A 25,608-nucleotide genomic window follows, 5' to 3' on the forward strand; every position below is an offset into this window, starting at 1 on the left:
ATACTGCAAAATAATGCCAAGCAAAGTGTGTCCATGGAGTCTGGGACAACAACGTAGCAATATTCACAGCAGTCATAAAACAAAGGCCACTGTAAAGATTTTTTTAAAAACAGATCCTGATAACAGATGCACTCTCCCTGTTCTTTTCCCATAGATGACGCAGCTCATTTTCATAAATCAACATAAATGATGTCATCTAGTTCCCCTTTTGTGTGTTTAAATATGGAAAGGACAAACAGAAAGTACTGCTGGGGATCCTGGCAACTTCTGGATGAGAAACAAGACCAATTAGAAAAAAGATTATTGAAGGTAGCCCTCCTTTCCCAGGCTGCATTTTTATTTTCTATATCTATGTATATTTATACTAAGGTAGACTAGGTGTGTGTATGTACAACAACAACAACTGTCATCTCTTACACCATCTCAGAGAGAGACAGACAGAGAGCGACATGACTCTCCTATCTCATCCAACCAGCAGTTCTCATATTCCTGCCACATTACAATATTGATGCAACATATCAAGAGCAGCTAGCGCCTCTTTGAAGTTGTCTTCGGGGGGGAAGGGAGTGAGGAAAATTCCAAATTAAACATTAAGGATGCGAGCATGTTGGCCATGCATTTGGAATGGGATCCATACAGCAATAGATTATTTTGTATTTAGTGGAGCAGCTCCCAGGAGTGTCAATATCAGAGGATTACAGCAAAACATAAAATTAGCATTCAGTCCCCATCCTCTACACAGCTAGGCGTAGCTCTTCATGCATGCGCCGGTGTGTATGTGCGTAATTATTTGTGTAGTGCCCTAAACATATGTAGTCTATGCTATGACAGTGACAGAATGAAATCTAGGTTATGCTACATATAGTTAGACTTATGCACACCGTCATATTAGTTATAGCCTCATAGGCTTCTTCTTCATTAACTATCCAGTAGATCTGGGGATTCTACTTGTCAGGTTGATGTCGCTTATGATTGTGAAGAAATGAGGCTGAAGAAGCAACTGTAGGTGGTCCTACAGAGATTCAAATGTCAAATTAACATGCTGGACTATACATTTTTACAGAAATAAAACATGGAAGACAGGGAGCTGAGCAGAAAGCAAATGAGGTCTGATTTTCTCCTAAGTAGGTTCTTCACCTTGAGGAAATACTTCAGGGAGGGCAGATTGTAAAACTGACCTGACTTTTACCCTCTTAAAGCACCATCTCTACCAATGTTTGACTTTTCTCCCCTCCTCACTACCCCCCACATCAGTAGTCTGTGCTGGCCCAAAAAAACTAGTCTTGCCTTATATCTGAAAAGCAATTCTGTGGGGGTGGGAGGTTCATTATAGATTACGAGCATGCCATGCATTTCCAGACTGTCAGAGTCCTGGCAGTTATTCAAAGGTAACATTTTTCTACCACAGATAGCATGATACACAACAAAAATGTTTTAACTGTGAATTGTGCCAGCAGCAGATACTTACTCAAAACTCAACTTATTCTTTTATTTGTATTTCATTTTTAATTTTATGTAATATTTTGTGTTTATAATCAAATTTATGTATCGTAATAAATAAATAAAAAGTCTTACCTTTCCTGGGTCATCTTTGGAGCGAGGCACTTTGAGAAAACACTTGTTCAATGACAGATTGTGCCGTATTGAGTTCTGTGGGGGAAAACAGAGAGAGAGAGAAAGGCAGTTAGGTGATTGTACATGTATCAAAAACCAGACAGAAAACAAGACAGTGAAAGTGTTGTATGTCTCTGCCAGCAGCAACAAGGGCACACACAATGTTGGCATATATCATTTAGGTTTAGTCACAGCTCTTGTGAATAAGGTCAGCTTGTTTCAGTGACATGAGATCTGGCCTAAAACTGGGTCCAGATTTCACTCTATACACATATACAGTACAGGTGCCCAATCTATACGCAAAGCCACCAGGAAGCAGTATCTTTCATCAGTGTCCAACAAACTGCATTCTGGTTGCACAACATATCAAATTCCACGGTGCCAAAAATAGGAGCCAGAAGGAATCCCACACTGGGATGGTTGCTGATACCAGGGCCTGATAGTAATTAATGCTTCAGCGGGCTCCTGTGGGGGCAGGAAATAAATTATGTAGATCATTCTGAAAGTTAACTCATTACAGTGTTACAAGCTACTCCACAGCTGTGAAGAGGGAGATTCATCCAGCTGCCTGACTGGGGAGGCGAGGTGGGCTGAAGTAGCCACAAGGGCTGGAAAGCGATGCTCTAGGCCTGGGTTAACCAGCCACAGCAAGGCCCTCAGAACCAGCTGGAGGGAGGCCAGCAGGGGGCTTAGAGGAGCCAATGGATGCACACATTTCTCCACTTCACTTTATGGAGTGGTAGTGACAGATGGCCACACTAAAAAGCTGAATTTTCTGATGAGTTTGCAGGAGATACATAGAGAGAGTCAGTGTGTGAGAGCAAGGGGGAGAGAGAGAAAGTGCAAAAGATGGGAGCTGCTTGTTCAACACTATAGGCAATTATACCACAAGGCAGATGATAATGACAGCCTCGTTGTAATGCCGTCAATCTTACTCATTAAATCACTCTGAAATGCCAACACAATCCAGGGGAAGTGAGGGAGTCTAACAGTCCGTCAGAACAAACTAAAGGGAAAACTGGTGCCATAATTAAAATAATTCTGTACTTGTGCCATAAAGGAATATTTATTCAATAATATTAATAATATATAATATAATAATAATAATCCACTGAAAGTGTATATTATGAGTACCTAACATGCAGCTCTAAAGGGCTTTAAAGGAGATCATTAGGGTTAGGGTGAGGGTTAAAATGTTAAAATTTGCATGCAAAATAATTTTTTGTTAGGAAATAACTTTCACAACTTACTCTGTATTCTAGCACTTTCTCATGTATCATATCTACAACATAAAAGTCAATAACACTGAACATGCATGTAGTTTAAGGGTTGCACTTCAAAATCTTGACTTTTACAATTTTTTTGTCCAAGCCTGAATTTCTTGGGACAAAACCCGTCCGTTGTGCCTCTGTAAGCTCGACATGTCCCAGTCATCAGAACATGGCTAAAGGGTTCTATGTCACAATATCCATTTACCTGAAGCTGCAAGACTCTACAGGAAGAAGCATATTAAGGCTTATTTTACAATATATTCAGCATAAGAATGGTCAGTAGAGAACCGGATAAAGCTGCAGGATATTTTGACACTTTTTGTCCTGCCAACAATGTAATTCAATATAAGTGACCCATATTTAAGCTGATGTTCTTTGTGAAGGTGGAAAAATACAAAATTTTAAAAGTAGATTTTCAAGACCCCAGGGCCAAGTGTTTGACAATCAAAAGAGTTTGGGTGGAGTAGTACTCAAATACCTGAGCAAAGGAACCTGAATCTATACAAAGACAAAGGGACATAACACAATAGAAGGTGTAAAAAGAGACTTTTATAAGTTATACAGGGTGATGCACCAAAAGGTTGTCTTAAACCTACATACAAGATATTTAGCAATCAAAATCAAAGTTAATGTGTTTATCTTACTAACAATGTATTATTATCAATAATCTGTCATTTATGATTTTTGATCATATAGGCTTAAGACTACAAAATGCCAAATCCAAGCAACACTGTCAAATGTCTTAGACTAATGTGTCAAAACTCACATTTAAGACACTTAACCAACAGAATATTTTCCATGTTGGCTAAAAAGAAAAATAACTGTATAAATGATTTATCAGAATTATTTTCCCGTTAATTTTCTGTCAAGTATTCAGAGGGTTGACCAAATGTTTTAGTTCTAGCCCATTTTGTTTCAAACATTATTACAATATCAAGCATTAGACTCTCTGTTTCACACCAGAATACATTCATGGAAAGGACTCAAACCACAATATATTTTGGTCACACTGCTATTGGATCTTCAGAACTAGATACAGAAGCACTCAGGCTTGTACTGCAATCAGAACTGTGTCTGAATGTAATCCAGCCACATGATGGCCACTTGCCTTCCAAGTGAGAGTGTGCACTGCTATGATGCAGAAAAAGCTGATCTGTAGAATCAGATCTGTCAGATCTGAAAAGTCACATAGACTTGACGTATGTAACTCAACAATGTGAGACAGGAACAGTAACGGTGATCAGGCAGCCCTAAGAGAACTGCAACAGTGAGCACACATGAACATGACAGGAGATCCTGCTAAGTCTCAGACAAATAGGTGTTCATCCCAGGCTGCAGTGACAGCACCAATATACAGACCTTGTCCTTTGAGCCGCACTTTGTCGCTTGCCTTGTCAAAGTTTGACATTAGTTCAGATGAATAAAACAATCTGAACACAGATTGTAATCATGCATAGTGGATGGGGACAAAACAGATATGAGAATCCCAATTTAGCCAGCCAATGCCACTTTAAAACATGTCCAACAGGGGAGTGTCTGAGCAGGAGGGTGTGTTGCAATCTGTACAATGCCATGCACACTTAAGTACTTAAAACCATTTTCCCTTGACAGTCTCTGTGTGTGTCTGAGTGTGTGTACCACTTGATGCCAGGCAGAGAGAAGCAGCTGAACTTGCACAGAGAGGTGGCTCTATCCATTAAGGACCTTCTGCTGAGCCTAAATCATTGATACAGTCAACCAGCCAAGGCCTGCTGCTACATTAGAAGTTTACTTTTTAATGAACTCTGCCTGCCTGCTCTCTTCTCCTCCTGACAGGGCCTGTGTCCATACTGTGTTCGACAAACTGCTTCCACTGCTTTAGACCACATTTGTGGTGCAATACTAACAGGCTGTGGGTCATTTGTAGTCAAAGAGATGAACCAGAACAAAAAGGGGATGTTAAAATACTACAACCTGAAACAACAAAGAAAAAGAAAACGTGATGACAGAGACAGTCTATGCATCTGTGCAAGACAACAATATGGTAAAGAAACATTAAGGCCAATTACTGCTTCTTATATATACAATATGTCGCATTTGAACAGAATCTATTTTTATTTACCATCTAAGTTTTTGCTTTAAGAGAGCAAGCTATAAGTTGGTATTAGGGCATAAGTGGATCTGCTGCGCAGAGGGAACTGAAGTAGGTGGAGGAGGTCAGAGGGTGTGAACAGAGGTACACAAAGTGAGTCAGACAGAGCTCACTGCAGGGGTCCTGCCCAAGTGCTGCCCAGCATCTACCTGCAACCCCCACAGAGCACTTCATATCCAACCTCAGCATACGCCTGTGTGTGTGTGTCTGTGGGATGCCTCCTACACACCTAAAAAAAACACGCACACACACTGGAACGTGTCTCCTAACAAATGGCGGTGATTTAACACACCAGGACAGCAGTGGAGGCGTAAGCAGCTCCGCCCTCACTGCCCCCCCCCCTGCTGAGGAGCGCTGCAGCTCAGCAGAAGGGCCGCCAGGGGAAAGTAGGTCAGTCTGACCTCTGCGCTTGGCGTGTCAAACGTTCAGAGTTAGCTAAAGGGACAGGCCATGTCAGAGCCCTGCTCCTCACAGCTGGGGAGGAGGATGCACACGGTCAAGGACCCAAGGGAGCAAACTCGGCATGCTGGGACAGACACACGTATGCACACATACCAGTTCTGACACAGGGGCGAACACCAGCAACCAAGGGAGAGGAAGAGTCACAGTGTGCACAAGAGTCACACGACTCGGATGTGAATAAATCAATGTCCCCTTTGGTTGTTGGTCTTCTCACATTCATGTCATCTTCCTGCAACTTCATACCTCTAAACAATGTTTACAAAACGATAAGAATGAGGTGTGCAGGGTCTCAAACCAACAAACACTCAGCCAACTCTTATATTTCCCACAACATGAGGTATATTAGTCCAGTTGTGAATTCACTTGAAGCATTGCTGAGACCAAGTGAGAGTCTGAGATGACCTAGAGGAGTTCTTAAAGTGTTTAGATAAAACTCCAGATTTTGGGGAATTTATATGCTGCTGGATTTACTGCCTTTGTGATCAAAGTGTTCTTAGTAATACACTGTGTGGGAAAACAGGTGGTGGTGGTGGTGGTGAATGGTGTCAGGAACCAGTGGTAAAGCATTAAAATAACTTCCACAACAACAGCTGCAAATATTTAGCATTAAAAATATTCCTAAGTTGAAATTAGATTTTTAATAACAGGTAGAGATGCAGAGCAAAGCAAAAGGATACAGTTTGAAGCTCAGAGTAAGCCAAGGTTAGATTATGTGACATTGTGCACTCATTCACAGTACCCCTCCCCTTTCAGGTTTATCCCATTTAGTATGAAATCAACATGTCTTTTCAAATTAACAATGAAACAGAAGACAGAATGCACCACAGGGATTTTAGAGGGGAAAAAATAACCATGTGGAAATATTATACAGGTCCATGTTGGCACATCTAATATGGAGCCTCCATATAAAAAAACGAGAGAATGACAAATCACACGAGCCAAAGAAAACATTCTTGTAAGTACCATCACTTGGAGAATAGAACCTCAACCTCCAATTGACCTGTCAGCAAAGCCTGAATGACAGAGAAATACAAAAGGCTTGAGCCACTGCTGAGGTAGATGCTTCAAATCTTTCCTAAAAACATAAATAAGATCTTACGGGAAGGAATGGACTGGTCACCAAGTGGGTGAGTGAATGAAATACAACCAACAACAAGAAACAAAGACAGGCCAAAGGGTAGGTAGCCCTACTTTATGTCAAAATAAACATATCAGTTAAAAGAGTAACCAGTGTCACTGCAGAGATCAGTGCAATGATGGTGTGAAATTGTTTTTTCTTGCAAGGGAGGAAGTCAGCCTAATGTGATGAAGCATTTCCTGCATTTCCTGCAAGTGCCGCACTTTGATGTCTGCAGTCATATGTTTATAATGGATTTGAACGTTCAACAACAACAAAAACAAAATGAAACACTGACGAGACATATTAAATATGAAATACGTTGTGGGAGTCTAATTTGTCGAATACGTGAAATACAGGGTAGGTTTTGCCATCAACATTTTTATCTTGCATATTTGGCCCTGACACACAGTTAAACCATAATCAGTAAGGTGAATAAGAAATGGAATCAGAATAATTAAACTCATATCTGACTTTTAATGACAGATGAAAAGGTCAAAATAATTGGAAGGCTTTAGACGTATAACAATCTGTTGATTAATATAAAATTGATTGACAAATACACTGCTCGTCACCACCTGGATTTAACTAAGCAATTAGGTAAGAGCCTCAAATTGGATAACTATTGCATGGATGATTATCTTTAAGCCAGGGGAGGTTGCAGGGGAACCAATGGAGATGCCAAAACTAGTTAAGTTAACCAGTTAGTCCAACAGAAGAAGGTCATGTGGTCTGATGAGTCCAGAACCCTGTTCTAGAGTGATGGGTGTATCAGGGTAAGGAGAGAGGCAGGTGAAGTGATGCACCCATAATGCAAAGTGCCTATAGTACAAGCCTGTGGGGCCAGTGCTATGATCTGGGGTTGCTGCAGTTGGTCAGGTCTAGGCTCAGCATTGTTAGGTCCCCAAAGAATAAGGTCAGCTGACTACCTGAATATACTGAATGACCAGGTTATTCCATCAATGGATTTTTTTTTCTGGTGGTACATATTCCAAGATAACATATCATCTTGGAATAGTAAATAATAATAATAATAATGATTAGCTGCAACACTGCAAAACTGATATGTTACATTATCTTCAACAGAATAATCAAAATTACATGCAACTTAAAATTGTGTTCATCCCATAGGCTCAAATGTTAAAATGTTTTTTGAGTGTAAACTGTATTTGAACTGAACAAATATTTGGCAAAAGTAAACTCCTGATTAATTTCTCTCCAGCAATTTAAATGACAAAATGCAAAAAGCAGCGTAGAGACCAACTGAAAGACAAAGAAATAAAAAAAAAGCACCTCAGTGACAGTAAGGAGCAGTATGAACTGAGAGCAGCAAACAAACCCACAATAAAGGAAACGGGAAGTGAACCGGCAGAGATAAACTAACTCTCTCACACTCACACAGGTAGATTATTGTATTTTTAGGCCTTTGTTATTTCATATGGACCCTGTGACATGCCCACCAACACAGAACATACTCCTCAGCCTCGGGGATCTGCACTGAGGCCATGGAATGTAGCACCTTCGCTGTCTATTTGTAGTGGGTGTGGGAAGGCATGTGGGATGCCACAGCATTCGCTCAGTACTGTTTAAAAAAAATAAATAAATTTTGGACACACATACACACAGGTAGAGAAAGGTAGGTTTGACAAGGTGCAAACACATGATTTCATCATGTTAAATACAAGAAGAGCTGAGACCCATAAGAACAATGTTTCTTCTCATTGACTAGATGAAAATCTGCTGTGCAATGACAAAAAGAGTACCAAGGCATTGCATGCTTCACTTTCAGTATATCTAACACTTAAAGCTACTGTCACCTCCTGTTTTACCACACACAATCACACGAGAACATGAACGCCATGAGAAAAACTTGCTTAGAAATCCCCAAGAGTGACTGTACAGTAGTTTTGCCTGGACGTCAATGACAAAAGTAATTACATTAGGCAGCAGGAATATTTCATTTTCATTTCATTCTATTTAGGTCTACTTGTGTCTTACTGACTACAGCGACCCTTCCCCCACGACACCATACTGTCAGACTGAAGAAGTCTGCCAACACACACCGCAAACCTCTAACATCTAGCAAAGCTACTGAGACCAAAAGCCCACACTCAAATACCAATGAAGTCAACTATAACGATTTTCAACTAGATTTTTTTTTTCCAACCGTCTTCAAAGGCATTTGATCTGGCATCTAGTAGTAATGTGTTGGCATGCTAGATATAAAACCCCTTAGTCTCTGATCTTTACTCACTTGTATGTAGTTTTAATAAAACATGCAGTTTGCCTGCCTGCTGCAGAAAAATACATGTCAAGGTGAAATCTGTCGTAAATATAATAACCTGTTACTGTTTGCTCAGAGAGCGCTATGTGTCTATGCCCACAGTACAAAGACAAAAGAAAATGGACAAGCCAGAAAATGAAAGTGATGGCTAACTTTTGCTATCTAAACCCAGGTCATCTGGTGTAGCACATTGAGGTATTATAGTAATTAAAACTCAACAGCTACTTCTGCAGAAGGAGATGACACTATGGGGAAATTGTATTTTTCTACCCCCCTCCCCCCTTCAACAGTGAGCATTTGGCTAAATTAAACCAATTTTTCACTGGCAGGCTCATGTAATGAGGGCAATACATGCAAGACAGAAATTAGCTTGATAAGCGATTACATGTGTGGACTCAAAAAGAACATGTTATCAGGAGAAGTGAGAACAGTGATGGCAACAAAAAACCCTTTCAGAACATTTGCACAGTGAGATGCTTGGACTTAATTACTGTGGATTTTTTAAAAAGAGCGACAGAGTGCAATTAATGGAAATAAAAACAAAGAAAAGGGAAAAAAGAACAAAATCCTGTCAATGCCTCATTGCAACTACAGGGAATCTAGTTGCGATGACAACTGAGGTTAGCTGTATCAGCTTCCACAGTTGTACTGCTGGCAGAAGTCAGTCCATTCAGACAAAATGAAAGGTAAAGGGGATCAACACCGGAGGCTGCAGGTACATAATGTGCTTCATCAGTGGAAAAAGAGATGAATATAAACAACTTAGGAGATATTTACAGCAACATTAGATTATTTCCAATAACTTCAATGACCCAAACTGGACTAAGATGCCTATCTATCCTGATGGTCTATCCTGTCTATAATGGGGGTGTGGAAGCAAAGCAATCCAACTTTATCTGCCAGGTAATTTTGCTGAGGGTAATCCAAGGATACTGCGTCCTATAACACTCCGACAATAGGCTGAGCCAACACAAAACCCCCATAGTTCTCTAGTGGCATATAAGAAGTTTATGAATGCTGCACCAAGGATGTTCCCTTTTCAACTGAAGCAGTAGGGTTAGAGACTAAAAGCTCTAAAATAAATGTTCTGAACTCAATCTCTCTCAGGCGCATGCACCCACATTCCCTCCTGTACCTGCTTTGTTGCTGTAAGGCCAACCTTGGAATGGACCTGCAGAAATTCAAGGAAAATAAAATAAATAAATAAATAAATAAAACTTCTGCATTATTTTTCTGGGTGCACTCGAGGTTACAGCCCTGGCTTGAATGCTATGTGTGAAATTTAAGCATTCCCCTTATAAACTGCAAGCCGGTCGCTGCAGATTTGAAAAGCTGTGGGGGAAAAATTCACTTAATGCCACACTAAATAGTAGGTGACTCTACAACAAAAGCCCTGAGCCACTCGTGTGAAGGCTATTTGATCGCAGTCCTTCATAGAAATGTGTCTTTGTCTTTCTCTTTTACCAATATTTGTGGAAGACCATCTCTATCTCACTCAAAGGCAAACCCCACACAGTCAAAGCATTTTGCACAACCTCTGGTGTTGCTACACTACTGTGAAAGCAGAATATTTCAGAACATCTGTGACCTTCGATAATGTTGTCATCAAAGTAGACCAAGAAGAACTGTCAAAAAATGAAGATGGGCATGGACTTCTTTGGAAATCAGCAGGACTAAATGGCACAAGCTACTCAACAGTAAACCCAGTCAATACAACAAAGCAGATTAGTCTGGAATGGAGAGGCTGAGACATGGCAAGATTACAGCCAAGGAAACAATAATATGCACAACTTGCTAGAGGAAATCAGTATTTAGCCCAGTGATTGCATCAGGAATGCCTAAGGATAGGCCCTGCTACTTTTCCAGGAGGTCCAATGAGAAAAATAAATAATACTATACTAATAATCCGTATTATTGTCTCAACAAAATTAAATTACATGACATTTGATATTGCAAATGCTTCATTAGGCACAGAATAATTTTAATCACATTTTCAGGATATTATAAAACCACAAGCCAAAAATGGGCACAACTGACAAAGTAGAGCCCTTTGTTTCAGACAGTTTGCCCTTTTGCTAGCCACAAGCTTAAAATATATGTTTACAATTTCCTTTGTAGTCATACATATTCAAAAACATGTTGAAACATCAATGAAAATCTAAAAAAAAAAAAAAACAAATAAAGAGAAGTCTACTAACGGTATTGACAGTGCAGTATTGATAGGACAACTGGCTGCAGGTAAATTGTAGTGACGGCACGGTTTATGTCATTGACACAGCAGAGCACTCCAGGCCTGTACACTGTCAGCCTATCTGCTCCCATGCACTCAGTGCCTAAAGTCATCATAAGTTTCGGCTGCCTTAGGGAAACAAAAATAATTGACAGATTCTCAAATGGGAAAAAAGATGTAGCACATACTGAATGCTTGGTCAACCATACAAACGAGTACAGTAAAGATTGACAATATCAGCGCAGGGAGAGGCCTTGCCCATTGCTGTAAATTGAGTCTGGTTCTCTGAGCATCACAGGCTCGCACTCTTGTCCTGTGATACACAGGGCACTTTTTCTCTTCCTTTCTCTACCACTGCAGAGGCAGCACGCGTCCATGAGAGATTGGAGGCAAAGTGACGTCCTCCATTTTATCCTCCCTGAAAGCCTTCGCATGCTCTCAGTTCCACATGAGGGATCTGATGAAAGCCGTTTGTCAGTACGCCACTTAATTATCAGCCAAAAGAAGAGCCTCTGATGCCATCCTCTGACAATGGCTCACAGCAGCCTGCTGACTACAGTGCCCACTAACAATGAAGAACTGACTGAGGCTACTAATGGTGACGGCGCAGCGCCAACTGTCCATTTAAGAGTTAGACAAATTAAGTAACAGCACAGAAAGCCTTTTGTATGCCACCTCACTGTATATTATATTCTTTGTAGACTTAAGTAGCATCCAAATATCACGACTGTAAAATGTGATGTTGGAAGATAAAATGCAAAAGAGAAGTCCTACTGAATACCAATTATATCATGTAGAGGAAAAACTGAGACGTTTTGACCTTTTAGTTTTCCTGCACGTCTACACACACAATATAAAGTTTATGAAATGAAACAGTAACATGTACTCTTTAACCTTCTATCTTTGCATAGTAGTATTCTGTTGACTTGTGACTGCTGCAAAACAAAAGGTGTCTCTGACTCTTTTAACTGTCTGTGTTCAGTGTTATCTCAAAGTATGTAATTAAAAACAAACATTTGCATTAAAGTAAAAATTAACTCGACCATTTCTGACTTATTTTACCGTATCATAAAGAGCGGAAAAGATTCCATTATATAAAAAGGTCAGTATGTACTGTATGCATGTCAAAATGGGTGGAAGTCTAGTAAGAAAAGGTGAAGATTAGCTACATAAAAGACTTCATTTTCTTACGGAGTTGTTTTCTCAACTCACTCTTACAATGAATACTCATCTTTGAGCTCTCTAATTTAATTGGCCTGGAGGTTACCACAAAAAATGTATCACTATTCATATGAACCTAATCTGATACTTAGCTTTTCATTAGTGAGGTACATTAATGTACATGTCCATGACAGGCTTGGGGTGATGACTCAGTGCAACCTTGGAGTCCCTACCGATACCTGCCAGCAATAAGTAAATCCACAAAGAAATGGCAAAAAGCAATGCCTCATTGACTCAAAATAAATAAATAAAATTACTGCTCTGGTCTCAGTAACAATCTGAAAAAAGCCTAAGAAAAGCTGTAATATGTATTAGATTTGATTTCCTTCTGAAAGAGAATCACAGACCCACCCTACAGTCCATTAGCCAAGTTAATGCAGAGCGCCCAGACTTGCTGACCCATTAATAATACATTGCAGTGGTCAAAAGAGGCTAGACACCTCCGTGCACCCCTTCATCCCTCTACACAGCCACATTAATGGACTAATTCAGATGCAATTAACTGGTGGGGAGAGGCTGTGGCCTTGCGGCTGGTGGAGCACAGGCTGAAGGGCTTAGAGCCAGGGCTTGGATTATAATCACTATGAGAGTGTGCTCACGCACATGCACACACGCACGCACACACACACACAAAACAATTTACATGCTACTGAAAAGGAGCCAACACAATGGTAGCATGAATGTAGCTTTCAATATCAAACACTAGACACAAAACAAAAATGAATGAATATCATTTGCAGTTGTCACATTTATGCCTCAAATACCTTTTGTAAACAGTACTTTGCAAGCAACAGTTTTAACTAGTGTTTTGTTATAATGCTGTGCACCACTTAAAGCTGCAATGACAGATTACTTTGACCTCTATAGGCCAACAGAAACAAGCTGTAAAAACAACACTGAACAACACTGATCTATCAGCTTCAAAGTTGACAAGGTGAACATGTTGGCAAAAAGTTGCATCCGCATCCCGCAGATACGGAGCCACATTAGCGTTTCTTTAAAGTTTCTTTCCCTCTGGTGAATACAGTATATAAATCCAGAATTCAGTTGTTTTGGGTTTGTGGATTATGCCTGGATAGTTTACATTAAGTTTTTACACCAACAACTGCTGCTTTGCTATGGCAGGTAGTGATGCGAATGAATGGTGAGAGCAATCAAAAACAAAAAGGCTTGGCATTGCTGGTGTTCAAACTCCTTTAAACATCAGCAACTTTCACCCTATGAGTATCTTTCTTACAGTGAATCTGCAAAAGCCAAGATGCAAAACGCTTACACTGCTCCTTTTCACAATTTAATTTCATCAGCTTCTTTTTTATGTTTGTCCATTACAGCAAGTTTTTTGTTCAATAATTTGTTTGAGGAAACCTGCTCTGTGAGAATGTGACATTGACAAATGAGCAATTACAGGAGCGATATTCATGTGTCACGTCTGTGGCCGGCATGACCCACGATTAGCCCTGCTGATGCTGACTGGGAGATGCAAGAGCTGTGCCTGTCAATACAGGCGCCTGGGAAGGCAGCGTGGCCTATTCTGGCATGTCATCCATCACTGGTTCCACTCGGCTGCCACAGCTGTGCCACTGTCCCCTCTCTCACAGACCACTGACCCCACTGAAGATGCACCAGCAGAATGATCAAATATCTATGAGATAAAAGACAACTATCCTGCCTCACTGACAAGGCACAGAACAAAAAAAAAAAAAAAAAAAAAAACACTTTTCCACATATCCACCACAGTGACATCTATATCAAAAGGCAGCATTTAATGCCAAGCAGCAGCACAGTCGTTTAAGCCACAAGGCTGCTCGTCTTTCGTTCCAAAAATGCAGGGATTTTAAGGAGCAGAGTGAAGCCATCAGCTGTGGGAGACTGACACAGAGGGTGACGGGGGTTAAATAATTGCAAGAGAAGAAGGAGGGTGGATTAAAACAAATATGAAATTGAACTACATCAGCCAGACATATTCCCACATTAAGTATTAGCCATGCATATTTTATCAACATGCCAATCATCAGGGCCAGGCAACTCATTTTAAAATTCCTATCAGATTTGAATGACCGACAGTTTGGATGTGAGAGCATGGCTCAGCTCCCAGTCACTCTAAGTGGATATTCAGTGGAGGGCTTACCTCTTTCTGGCTACAGACCTTTCACCATATCAGCAGTCTCACGTTGCTGTAGACTTTTAAAAGGATCCTTCTCCAGCCTCTGCTAATTAGTCCTGCAGCTTCTTTCCCTTTCATTTGCAAAAAGGAAACGCTGCATGCATGCTACAGTGCTGGCAGATAAATTAGCGGCAAGCTTCACAGGAGGCAACCGTTCTTCGGGGAGAGCGGGCTACCTTAATTATGAATATTATTAATTACATAAAAAAAAAAAACACCAGAAAAAAAGTTTTTAAGAAGCCCCTATCACAATAAAATTACATGAAATCAAATCGCACCCTGTTTAGATGATGAAACTGTATATTTTAGGTGCTGATGAAACTAGGGGCAGCAGTAGCCATCTTACAGTATATGATTTTAACAGGGCAGATTCAGTGTTAACGGCAGATTCCAAGGACTGCCCTCTATTTATAGCATGCAGAATTCATCAGCGTAACCCTCTCCTTTCTGCTCCTCATCAGGGATGAAATCAGTGCACACACAAGAGGCTGCATTAAAAAGCACCATGAGTGATGCAAGTGTAAACAAAGGTAGTCTGATATTCAGACTGAATATTTCAAGTCCATCATTTATCTGACACCAAGATTAATTGGTTTCAGCCCAATTCATGACTTTACCAAACCATCTAGATGGTATAGCTGTACCGGGTTACACTTGTGATCTAGGATTCCAAGAATTAATATGTTTAATGGATATTATGATTTCATGAATTATAACATATCAGACAAACACTTGAAGTCTTATTTCCCTGATGATTATAAATGTTTTTATCTTAAAGAGACAGAAAATGTTTTTTTTTTTTTCAGTTATAAACACACAAAAATAGAAATAAAAAATCTTATTTAACATTCAAACTAAATTTATATGATCATTAGTCAAAACTCGAGATGGAGGATTTAATCCTCCATCATAAACAACCCTGCAAGAACAGGCAGTATTTAAATACAGGTCATCCTGGCTTGGCAGCATTCACAGACATCCTCAGAAATATTAAGGTCTTACTGTACTGTACATATGCTACATTACACAAAGGTGACATTATGCAAGTAGAAAAGTTGAAAAAGTAAAAAAAAACAAAAAAAAAACAGGAGAAGCAAAGAGCTATTTTTGTATAAATCTTTCTAGCCACTGAACGATGACTAAAGAGTTTCTTAGCAGCTCCCTACAGCCCTTCATCTTCCTCTCTAAAGAATCTAAGAACTAGCTAATGATTTTTCCAGTTATGAGCTGCTGTTCTAAAATGTTCTTCAAATTCCTTGCAGTTCATAACTTTAACTGTGACACCAGGGTTGATTTTCTTGCCCAGCTGTGCTTCAGGCTACTGATTTATGACAAAGCAAGGGCACGGCCTACTGGAGGTGATCATCGCAGTCACCACATACTGTATATGGACAGCTCTGGAAAAGACGAATACAGATCATAAGCAGTAATTAAAGAGTCTTTTAAGGCACACAAATGTCACCTAAATATTTCAGTCTACTCTGTAGTTGTCATGGTCAAACAGCTATCTAACTAAAAGGACCCAACTCAAGTCTCAACTAACTGGAGAACAGGAGGAACAGCTCCCCAACAGGCCTAACAGAGAATACATCATTGGCCTCTCATATTTCCCCATAATTACTGACTGAAGAGCATGTCTCAACAATACAAACTGATTAAGTGTTTTTACAAAGGCCTGAGGGTGTGACTAAGAATGTATGCAAGGATCGACATCCCATCCTTGTCCAGTGTTATCTACATTATAAATGATTCGTAGGAATAAGAACAGGCACAGTGGTGTGTCTCGGGTTGTGAGTCAGGTATCGACTTTAACAGATCTCATTATCACAGAGGAGGAAGTTCATCGGATCAATTGATAGCCATAGTCAACATTGTTTACAACTGCCTGCTGCATCACATCTCAATGAGCAAAAAGAGCAGATGGGAGGGAGCTGTTAAGGGTAAATGACTGTGAATGATACCAGAAGTCATATATATTGGGGATGAACTGAGGCCATTACTGATAAAAAGACAGTCAACATTGAAGCCCACATCTCTTAACAGGCCTGAAGGCCGCGAGAGGAAGCACTAGAAGCCTCAGGCCTTCTATGTTCTGCACTGCAGTCAGCACTTCACTCAGCAGAGTGTGGGGACAGCAGCTACTGCCAAAATGTATCAGTGCCAAGGCCTGCCAGCCTGCTCTCCCCGCCCACTCTAAGGGCCAGAGCGTGAGCGGTAGGGCGCCGGTAGGCGGGTGCAAGGTGAGGCTGGTGGGCGGGTGGCCAGGCTGGAGCTTCCTGACACGGGAACCCGCCTCACAGCAGGATCAAACTGGCTGCCGAGTGAATCACTACCCCTCCCACCATCCTGACAAAGTCAGCGCCGGGCCAGCAAGCAGCCACTTTTGCAGTCTCTACGTTCAACAAGCAAACCAGGATGAAACAAAAGTCCTAAAGCATCAGACTTCATCTAAGCCAAGGTTCATATGACACTCAACTAGAAAAGAGACATTTTTGAATTTGTGATAGTTTAGGAATTGAGGTGGTGCACGAGTTACCAAAAAAAAAGAAAAATTGTACTCCTTTAAAAATGTTGCTGCTGAAAATTTTTGAATCAGCAAAGCGCTTAAAATTTAAATACTTGCTTTACGGTGTAATGATGATACAGGCTAAGGAAGCAGATGAAGGTATCAGAGAGTCTAGCACCGAAGCAATTTTACACTTTCAGATTTCAGGCCCTGCAAACCTAAACTTGAGGTGGGAGATAGGGGCAGGAAGCACAAATGCTCATACCTGACCAATCTTATTTAAATAAGCAACAGGAGCAGGGATTTTCAGAGCTGTGGCTAGTCACTAGTCAGAACTAGGAACATTATCTCCAGAGTAAATAATGTCCTGGAGGACCAGTAGCTACCCAAATCGTTTCTTAAAAAATAGAAAACTGCTCCAGGCTGCTATTATTAAGCCTCAGATCCAATGGGAAGTTGAACCTTTGATCTGTTTAGGGTACTGTGTATTTGCATGTTATAATGAGATCAAAGCAAGGTCCAGGGCCCCTGCAGACGTCAGCTCTGTGCCCCATCTCTGCACGTTGGACGATTTACAAGCCAAAGCTATATTTCCCTGTTAACAAGATCGTATAAGAGCTGTGGACCTCAGTGAAAATGCAGTGGGAGATTTAATGTTTTTAGACAATCAACAGAGGCTTACATTTTCTTGCAGCTAATTTTCTTTTCCTGTACTCAGGTGTGGAAGAGAAAAAAATAAAATCATGCCAGTAGCAACAATCTCCTCAACAGTTAAAGTTCAAGAGCAAACATTTCAAGCATTTTTAAAATGGTTGAGAATTGCTCCATATTTTCTTTGGCATTCTTCACCTGGAAGAAATGCAGAGGGGAATTTACACACTTTGCCTGAAGTGAGCCTACAAGCAGCCAGGGGGAGGTTTGAGATGAGCATGGAGGTCAATGTTTGAGAGTGTATGTGTATGAGTTTTTCTATTCAACACTGCTCCAGACCAGTTTTTAAAGTGAAAATGGACGGAAAAAGAAAATCACATACACTGTCACTCTGTCTTTAGCTGAGCTGAAGTGAGCAGAGCCTTACATTTTTTGAAATAGCCTGAACAGAAGGATTGCATACAGTCAAAGATGGTTAAGGCATCAATGCAACACATACATGCTAAGATATATTAGTAATTTAATATATCATTTATAGGTTTTAGACTTGGGAAAGGTCAAAGTTTCAATTATATAATACACATTTATTGTGAGAAATTATGTTTATTTATTTGGAAAAGGTTAGAAATGCCAGTTTAAATTATGAACTTGAACCAATACTGGCATCCACAAAGCTATGCCTTTATTTTTTGACCTGTGCTAACTGACATTTCAGTAACTTAGGTACTTCTACCGCACTGCCCATCATAATGCATGCAGTTAGAGGTTATCTAGGGGAATACCCACTCCCCCTGCAGCAGTCTTCCTTCATGTACCTTGAGGCCACGTCTGCAAATCATTTATGCAACAATTACCCCACAGTTGTAGCGAAAGTGATAAAACGCTGATTTGCCCTTCATGACACGCAAGCATCCATGAAGAGACAGATCAGATTTGAGAAGTAGTGACAACCAACTAGAAAGCTGTATTTAAGTTCAGTTTTGAATAATTACTGCTCTAATTAATATGACTATTTAACCTCCATAAAATGGGCAAAAAAACAAATCTGTAAATGTAAGTTTGCATGGAATCTTAAAGTTTAAAGTCTCTATGGTGTGACACTTCTCATCTCTGCTTAGCACTACTGACAAGGAGAAAGACTGCACATGTTCTCTTGACCTTGAGGTGGGAGAGGACTGTTTCCATTTATCTTTTAATCTCAGAGGAGTCAACTGGGCCAGCTTACTGACCATACTGGTTTTGAAATGGAAGGGAGTGAGCAGTAGATATGTCAGATGCGTGACAATCAGGGCCACGTATACACTGTATATAGTCTGTACAAAATGCCTGCAAGCAAAATCATATACATCTCTTGGAAATGTGTGCTAAGGAAAACTAGTATGAAATATCCTTCAGCAATCTGGCAGATCTTCAAAAAGCCACATTTGCCATGCAAGGAACAGAAGGACACGGAAGCTACAGTATGCAAGCTGAATCGTACACAAGGCTGCTTAGACAAAACTGCAAAATATGAATCAAAAGCGCCTCTGAGAGCTGTAGAGGGTGTTAAGAAAAGCATCATCTAATTGCTTGCTCATAGATGCCAAGCACATAGTCTGCACTCTCGAAAGCTGCGTTCACATTTTTTGACCTTGATGAATTATCTGTTTTATTGACAGCACTTATTGATATTTCTTAAAAGTGCAGGCTAATGGAGTTCTATTGAGATGATTAAATGAGTTGCTGGTGCTCGGATTAACCCCGGTCTCATCTCGCCGGCACAGCTTGCATTATCATACAGAACAGACGCATGCGTGTGTTGAGTCCCAAATTCCTGCGACTGACATCTCCAGGGGAACAGAGGAGCGATGACTACATCCGACCTACATTCACCCCACCCAGGCATGCTTGCTTCCAACTAATTACACACACAAATATGCATACTCAGTCACACTATAGGTGGATTCATGTCATAGTAATAGTCACAGTACAGAGAGAACATTGCAACTACATGCATATTAAATAATTATACAAATTCAATTACCTGTTTTTCTACTTCCAAAGATGCATCTCTCAAGTCTTAAAGGCAAAAATAATACTAATAAAGTCACAACTGTAGATGCTCTAAATGACCTCTTGATGGTTGGGAGGGAAACTTTTCCCAGCCGTTCGCACAGGCTTAGAGGAAAGTAAAATGTGTGCAATAGGTTGTGAAAATTCTCCATGCACAAAAAAATTTGGAACAAACCTAAAGCTACTGGAGCTTGTTCAAGTGCCCTAGGCATTAAATCAGCAGTACTGGATTTCATTCAAATGTCTCTTATGCAATGACAATATTTTAAATATATTCCATATACATTATTTCAATTGTTTAAATTCTCAGAAAAATCTATGGCAGGGAAAATACCCTATTAACAAGAACTGAGAAATAAATCGTGACGCATGCTCTAGCCTATGAGCACATCTTTAAACCGCTCTTTCAGTGTTTCCTGTGCTGTACAGCATCCTGGTTAGAGTGATGTGGTTTTTCACACTTTTAAATGTGAGGGGTATTTCTACAGTTTTCAGCCCACATTTAGGCCATAATATGTTAATCTATGCAACCCTTTACTAAACTAGAAAGTACTTGAAGAGCGTCAATCACCTCCGGCGGTGACTAATACTAGAACCAGGTTTGATACCAAGTCATCATTCCAATTACGTCAAATATACACTGCACCTGACACTGAAAAGAAACAGATTAGATTTCGAAATTTTACAATATTGTTTTGTTGGTTTCATATCTATGGTTGATGCAGAAATTTTATAGACTGTAATCAATTGTTTGTTGACTCAAGACATTTGTCAAAACTAAATGGGATCTAAAATATAAAAAAAACAAAAGAAAAGAGTTTGTAAAAAAGTAATTAATAGATAGACATAAAGGATACTATGTATTATGAACTCAGAACTTCACCTAAATACAGCACTGAATTTTGGAGTAGATCATTCTTTTGAAAATACTTTAAATGCACATTACACACTAAAGTATATGTAAATAACCACATTCAAATTCAAAACATTTAAAAACACCATCAAATGCTTACCACTTCACTAATATTACACGCATCATGCAACTTTTACAAATGCCATGGCACTGAAAATGTATTTCCCGCGGAATAAAACTTGCAACGCTTTATTGAAATGTGGCCTTGCCAAAATATTTCTCACAAGCACAACCACTTTTGCTATATGGATAAATGTTTAGATTTTAAAGAAAACATCCACAATATAACACACATTGACTTTCAGTATCGGAAATGTAACTTCAAGTCAATTAATCCAAAGCAGAAACAAACCCATCTTAGCTAGCAAATTACACACAAACACTCACACAGAAAAAAAGGATGAAAGATGTTAGGCTCATCTTTCAACATAGCCCCAGTGATATGCATTTTTCAACTTTAAAAGACTGGAATCAATTACGATTTCCAGATCTTTAAATAGTAATACCAAGTAACCTGTAAGTTTTTGAATTCCCAACAATATATTTTGTTTTTGTGAAGGAGAATCCTGAAATCACCACTTGCTTTTACAATAAAATATGTGACAACAAAAGAGGCAAACTTGCATTAACAGCCACTCATACACCACTCTACAGCACCTATACAGCGAGACTGTAACTCAGTGGGTAGAGCAAAGCATTGACCCTGCCAGGAGCACCAGTTTCATTCCCACTGAGGCCACCCACTCTGAAATGTCTACTATCTTCTAGTATTTCAGTTGGGCTAGTCAGTCACACCCTCATATCCCAGCCATAAAGTTTGTGAATATGTATAAGAACTCAACAAGTCTACCTCAACCCACCTAAACAATTTAGTCATAGCTACATTCTGAATATAAAGGTATCTTAAGAGTTGTTTGTGTGCAGCGAGTGATTACATTCAGTGCCAAAAGAGGTAGGCAGTATACAACATGTAGAGCTGATGTGAGTGTTGAGTTAAAAATGCCTGCAACTCAGTGCAGGACTTCATGCAGACTGACAGCACACGCATTGCTATGTTGCTGACAACTAAATTGGAGATGATGAAGGTAAAAGAGGAAACAAAGGTTGCAAAATAAAACAATTCATTTCCTTACAAAAGGCCTTGCCACAAAAGCTAAAATCAATCTATTTATAATAACACATGCTTTCTCATCTCCCTCACACACACTTTCATACAGCCAGTACACACGCCAGATCTTGTCGCCCCAGGAAATGGGCTTCATACATCTTGTCTGACTGCAATAAAGCAGTGCCTAAGATTCTATTTCCAATAAACGTCGACTGATTGGAAAACTCATTCTAATATCAATTTCCATCTGGGCCCTTTAAAAGGCAATCAGCATAGCTTCATCTCGGTATATCATGGGCTCCTTGAGATGATGACACAGCACTGGCTCTCTCCTTCTGCATAATGGCCTTCTCCTATCAAGGCATCTGCAATGAATAATACCACCCATGAATGGGCTATTTAGTCTGTGTTCGCACAGATAGCGGCCACTTTTCTGAATATTAATCCAGGGTTTTACACTTCATATGGTTCTCTCTGAGCTGCACCATTTTTCATTCAGAGTACTAAGGCACTTTGTGTGATTTGGCGCACTCATAGTTTCTAAGCTTTCTCAAAAGTGATAATGGTGATTACAAACAGCATCTCACTTTGTTTAAGATGCCCAGTGACTACAAAATAATAATTCAAGTCAACGAATATCAATTCCCACTCTTCTACAAATGCTATCAACAGTTTACAATACAAAGCAATTTCAAAGAGGTGAATTAATTGACAAAAGCCAAAAGGTCAACACATCATATACATATGAAATGGCTTGTTATTGAATGCACATTTTCTTCTGCATTAAATTAAAGCCAGATGCCTTTCTCACCTTCCAGCCACTGCCCGCCTCCCTGTAGTAGGGAAAGTTATCACAGATCCACTGATAGATCTCGCTCAGTGTCATCTTCTTCTTTGACGAGCTGTTGATAGCAAACGTGATGAGGCTGGCGTAGCTGTAGGGCGGTTTGCCATCCTTGTGCTGCTGCACCTCCTCCTGGTCCAATGTGGTGTTAGGATCCAATAGGGCACTCTTCTTGCCCATGCCTGGCCCATGGGCATTCTGGGCGTCAGCCTTGCGGATGGCTGCCTGCATGGTCAGCTGAGGAAGCCAATCCATGGAGGTCAAGCTACTCTCCAGCTCCGACGTCATGGTGACGGCAGGCTGGGCAGAAGCGGGGTGGGGAATAGATGGAGGTGGTGGTTGTTGTTGGTGCTCGTGAGTTGATCAGGTGTGGAAACACAAACAGAGATGGGTTGAGGATGACGTCAGGGCCCCCTCAGCTCAGGACATCAGCATAGCATTTTCTGTAAGTAAGCTGTAAAAACAAGACACAGATACATCTTTATTAGTCATCTACTCCTTTTTACAAAGACAAACTAAGCACTGGAAAGTTATAAATATCATTAATACAGTGGGGAACGAAAAAAATTTAAGTTAGGAACCAGCTCTGAATAGTTTGCTCAACATCAAAAACCTTCCGTTTCTGTAAAGTATGCTTATATTCGCTGTGCAGCAGATCACAAGCCCACCACTTTCTCCACCACTTGCTGCTCTCAAAGCTGACTCATAGCTGGGACTCCATCTGCACAGAGAGAGTAAATGCCAGGCAATTGTTTTCACAACTGCCAGCCAAATGGGGGAATGGCTCAGGAGGAATTCCGACTCTCTTGAGGGTAGTAAACCTCCTCTCCTTTCTTCCCTGTCTGCCAGCTTGCTGGCCTGCACCCCCTTCCTCCCCCAAACGGAGCCTCTGCCGTAAACAAGCCAACCAGTGTCGTCTTGCAAACCTCAGCCTTGTCAACTGTGCAGTGCAGGGTGCACAGTCTAAAAGTCCCTCACAGTACACTGCCCTCTCTGTCTTAAAATAGAGGGGCACAGTAGAAAGGCCTGAACTTACAAACCTAGGTGAACACTGGCATGTGTGAAAAAACAAAACTGAGCAGGATGATACTGAAATCTCGGGGGGGAAACAGAACAGGAGAATGAGGAATCCTCACCAAGCTGTGGGATTTTTCTCTTGACTTAGCATGCTCACATATGTGTGTATTTATGTGTGTACACAGGTCTGTGTGTGAGCTTGGGAGTTCACTCTGGTTGTCAGGAACGCATACAGTCCTCTTGCACACGCTCAATAGGTCAAATACAGAATCTTTCAAACATAGCATCTGTGTGCAAGTGCGTTTAAACTTTGATTTGAATGCTTTGAAATTCACTTTAAACACGGTTGCTTAATATAATTTATCAAAATAACATTAAATCCAAACCGTGTAGTTCCTTTTATGAGTTATAATCTTATCAAAACATATTCAGAAAGGTCTAAAGTAATTTAACTAGTTCACTCTATTGGTACAGTGGACCAATTACATGGAACATCTGAGATCTAAAATTAGTTTTAGATCCATTTTATATTATCAGTGAATTAGGGAACGTGGCGGTAAGGAATATAAAAGTCATAATTTTATAGGCTTCTGCTCTTAATAGGAGAAGCAACAGGAATAGTAAAAAAAATTCCTAAATTGGGCAAACTGCTTTGACGGTAAAGTTTGTGGTTGTCCCTTTCAACTGATCTTTCACAGCAGGGGTTAGCTTGTGCCCCGCAGCCAATTCAATATCGGCTATCAGTGTAGACAGGCAGAGTTAGATGATGAAGGCATTTTTCATACTTCGAACCAAATTTCAGAAAAGGGCAAAAACTAATCTGGTTGGGGGAGATCATTAACGGAGCAGAGCACTGGTTTCAGAATTTTCTGTATAATCAGTGTTGGGCTTCTTAAGGTGCTGTCAGGTTTCTAATCGGAGTCTTTCTAAATATCCCACTCGTGTGCTGTTCATCTGCATCATCAACATGTGTATCATATCTGTACCAAACTATGGCTTGATATGATACTTTTGGCTGAGTCTGAAAGTTTTGCAACACACAAAAGCAGCAAATTTTGCCAATTTCTGGCAAAAGGGTTAATGTTTGGAAAATTAGCATGATGAGGGACAAAAAAGAAGCAGATTATGCTAAATGGGTAAAGACGACAACGAGTGAGAGAAGTTTATATGGATGTTTCTATACTTGATTGAAACTGTGATTACCTGTCAGTGATAAATCAAGCTGTCCACAACTACTGTAATATAATTAGAAGAACAAAACATTTTACAGCCACTTTTAAAGATGTTTGACACTTAAGAGATTTGATGTGTATTTATGTTTTCTTTATATATGTTTATTTCCTTTGCATACTTGGAAAAGCTTTTGTATTGTTCCTTACTCTCAATGTATTTGTTCACAGGTTGGAAGCCATGATAAAAACATCAACGCCTTTAAAGTTACTGTCCCAACTGCTGCCGCAATGAGCAGACTGACAGATGAGCAAACCGGCTGACCTACTACCAACAGGTGAGTCAACCTAAGGCTGGAGAACAGTTCTTCATCCCTGAAAAGACAAACAAATCAAACCCAAGGTATCTCCACCCTGCAACAGAAATAAAGGTGACTCACAAGCTGCTAATGATAGCAATTTTCTTCTTCAAATAGCAGCCCATTAAAATAAATAAATATGCATATTTAATCTACATATTATTCTACATTTTAATATTTGCAGTACTTAAAGTGCCACAATCCTGTATGTTATGTCTGTACAACTTTAAATCAAGTTTCACCTTCTAATGTAATACTAAACTATCATAGTATTCACACTATTTTTATAAATTACACTAGGCTAAAAAACTAAAATATAAATCTTTAAAATAATGTGGAACGGTTCAAAAGCAGAACAAACGACTCATACAGTGGAAAAAACACCTCCTGAAAACAGCTTGAACTGAGAATGTCACATAATTTATAAGGTGCTGCTAATATGTTGTACAACCCAGCAACCTAAATATAAATCTATACAACAAAGCTGAAACGATT

At 40.0% G+C, this 25,608-nt stretch overlaps 1 protein-coding gene across 1 annotated transcript in view; it reads right to left on the reverse strand.

The window, feature by feature from the left end:
- foxj3 (forkhead box J3) overlaps positions 1–25,608 on the reverse strand; it is a 69,670-nt gene that overhangs the window by 19,280 nt on the left and 24,782 nt on the right. The window contains exons 2-3 of the mRNA XM_026348201.1: positions 22,536–23,022; positions 1,576–1,650 (exon numbers count right to left, since the gene is read on the reverse strand). Coding sequence (XP_026203986.1) covers positions 1,576–1,650; positions 22,536–22,856 — 396 coding nt within the window. The 5' untranslated portion in view covers positions 22,857–23,022. The remainder of the gene's footprint in view (positions 1–1,575; positions 1,651–22,535; positions 23,023–25,608) is intronic.

The sequence above is a fragment of the Anabas testudineus genome, chromosome 5 (genome assembly GCF_900324465.2).
Source record: "Anabas testudineus chromosome 5, fAnaTes1.2, whole genome shotgun sequence".
Taxonomy (NCBI): domain Eukaryota; kingdom Metazoa; phylum Chordata; class Actinopteri; order Anabantiformes; family Anabantidae; genus Anabas; species Anabas testudineus.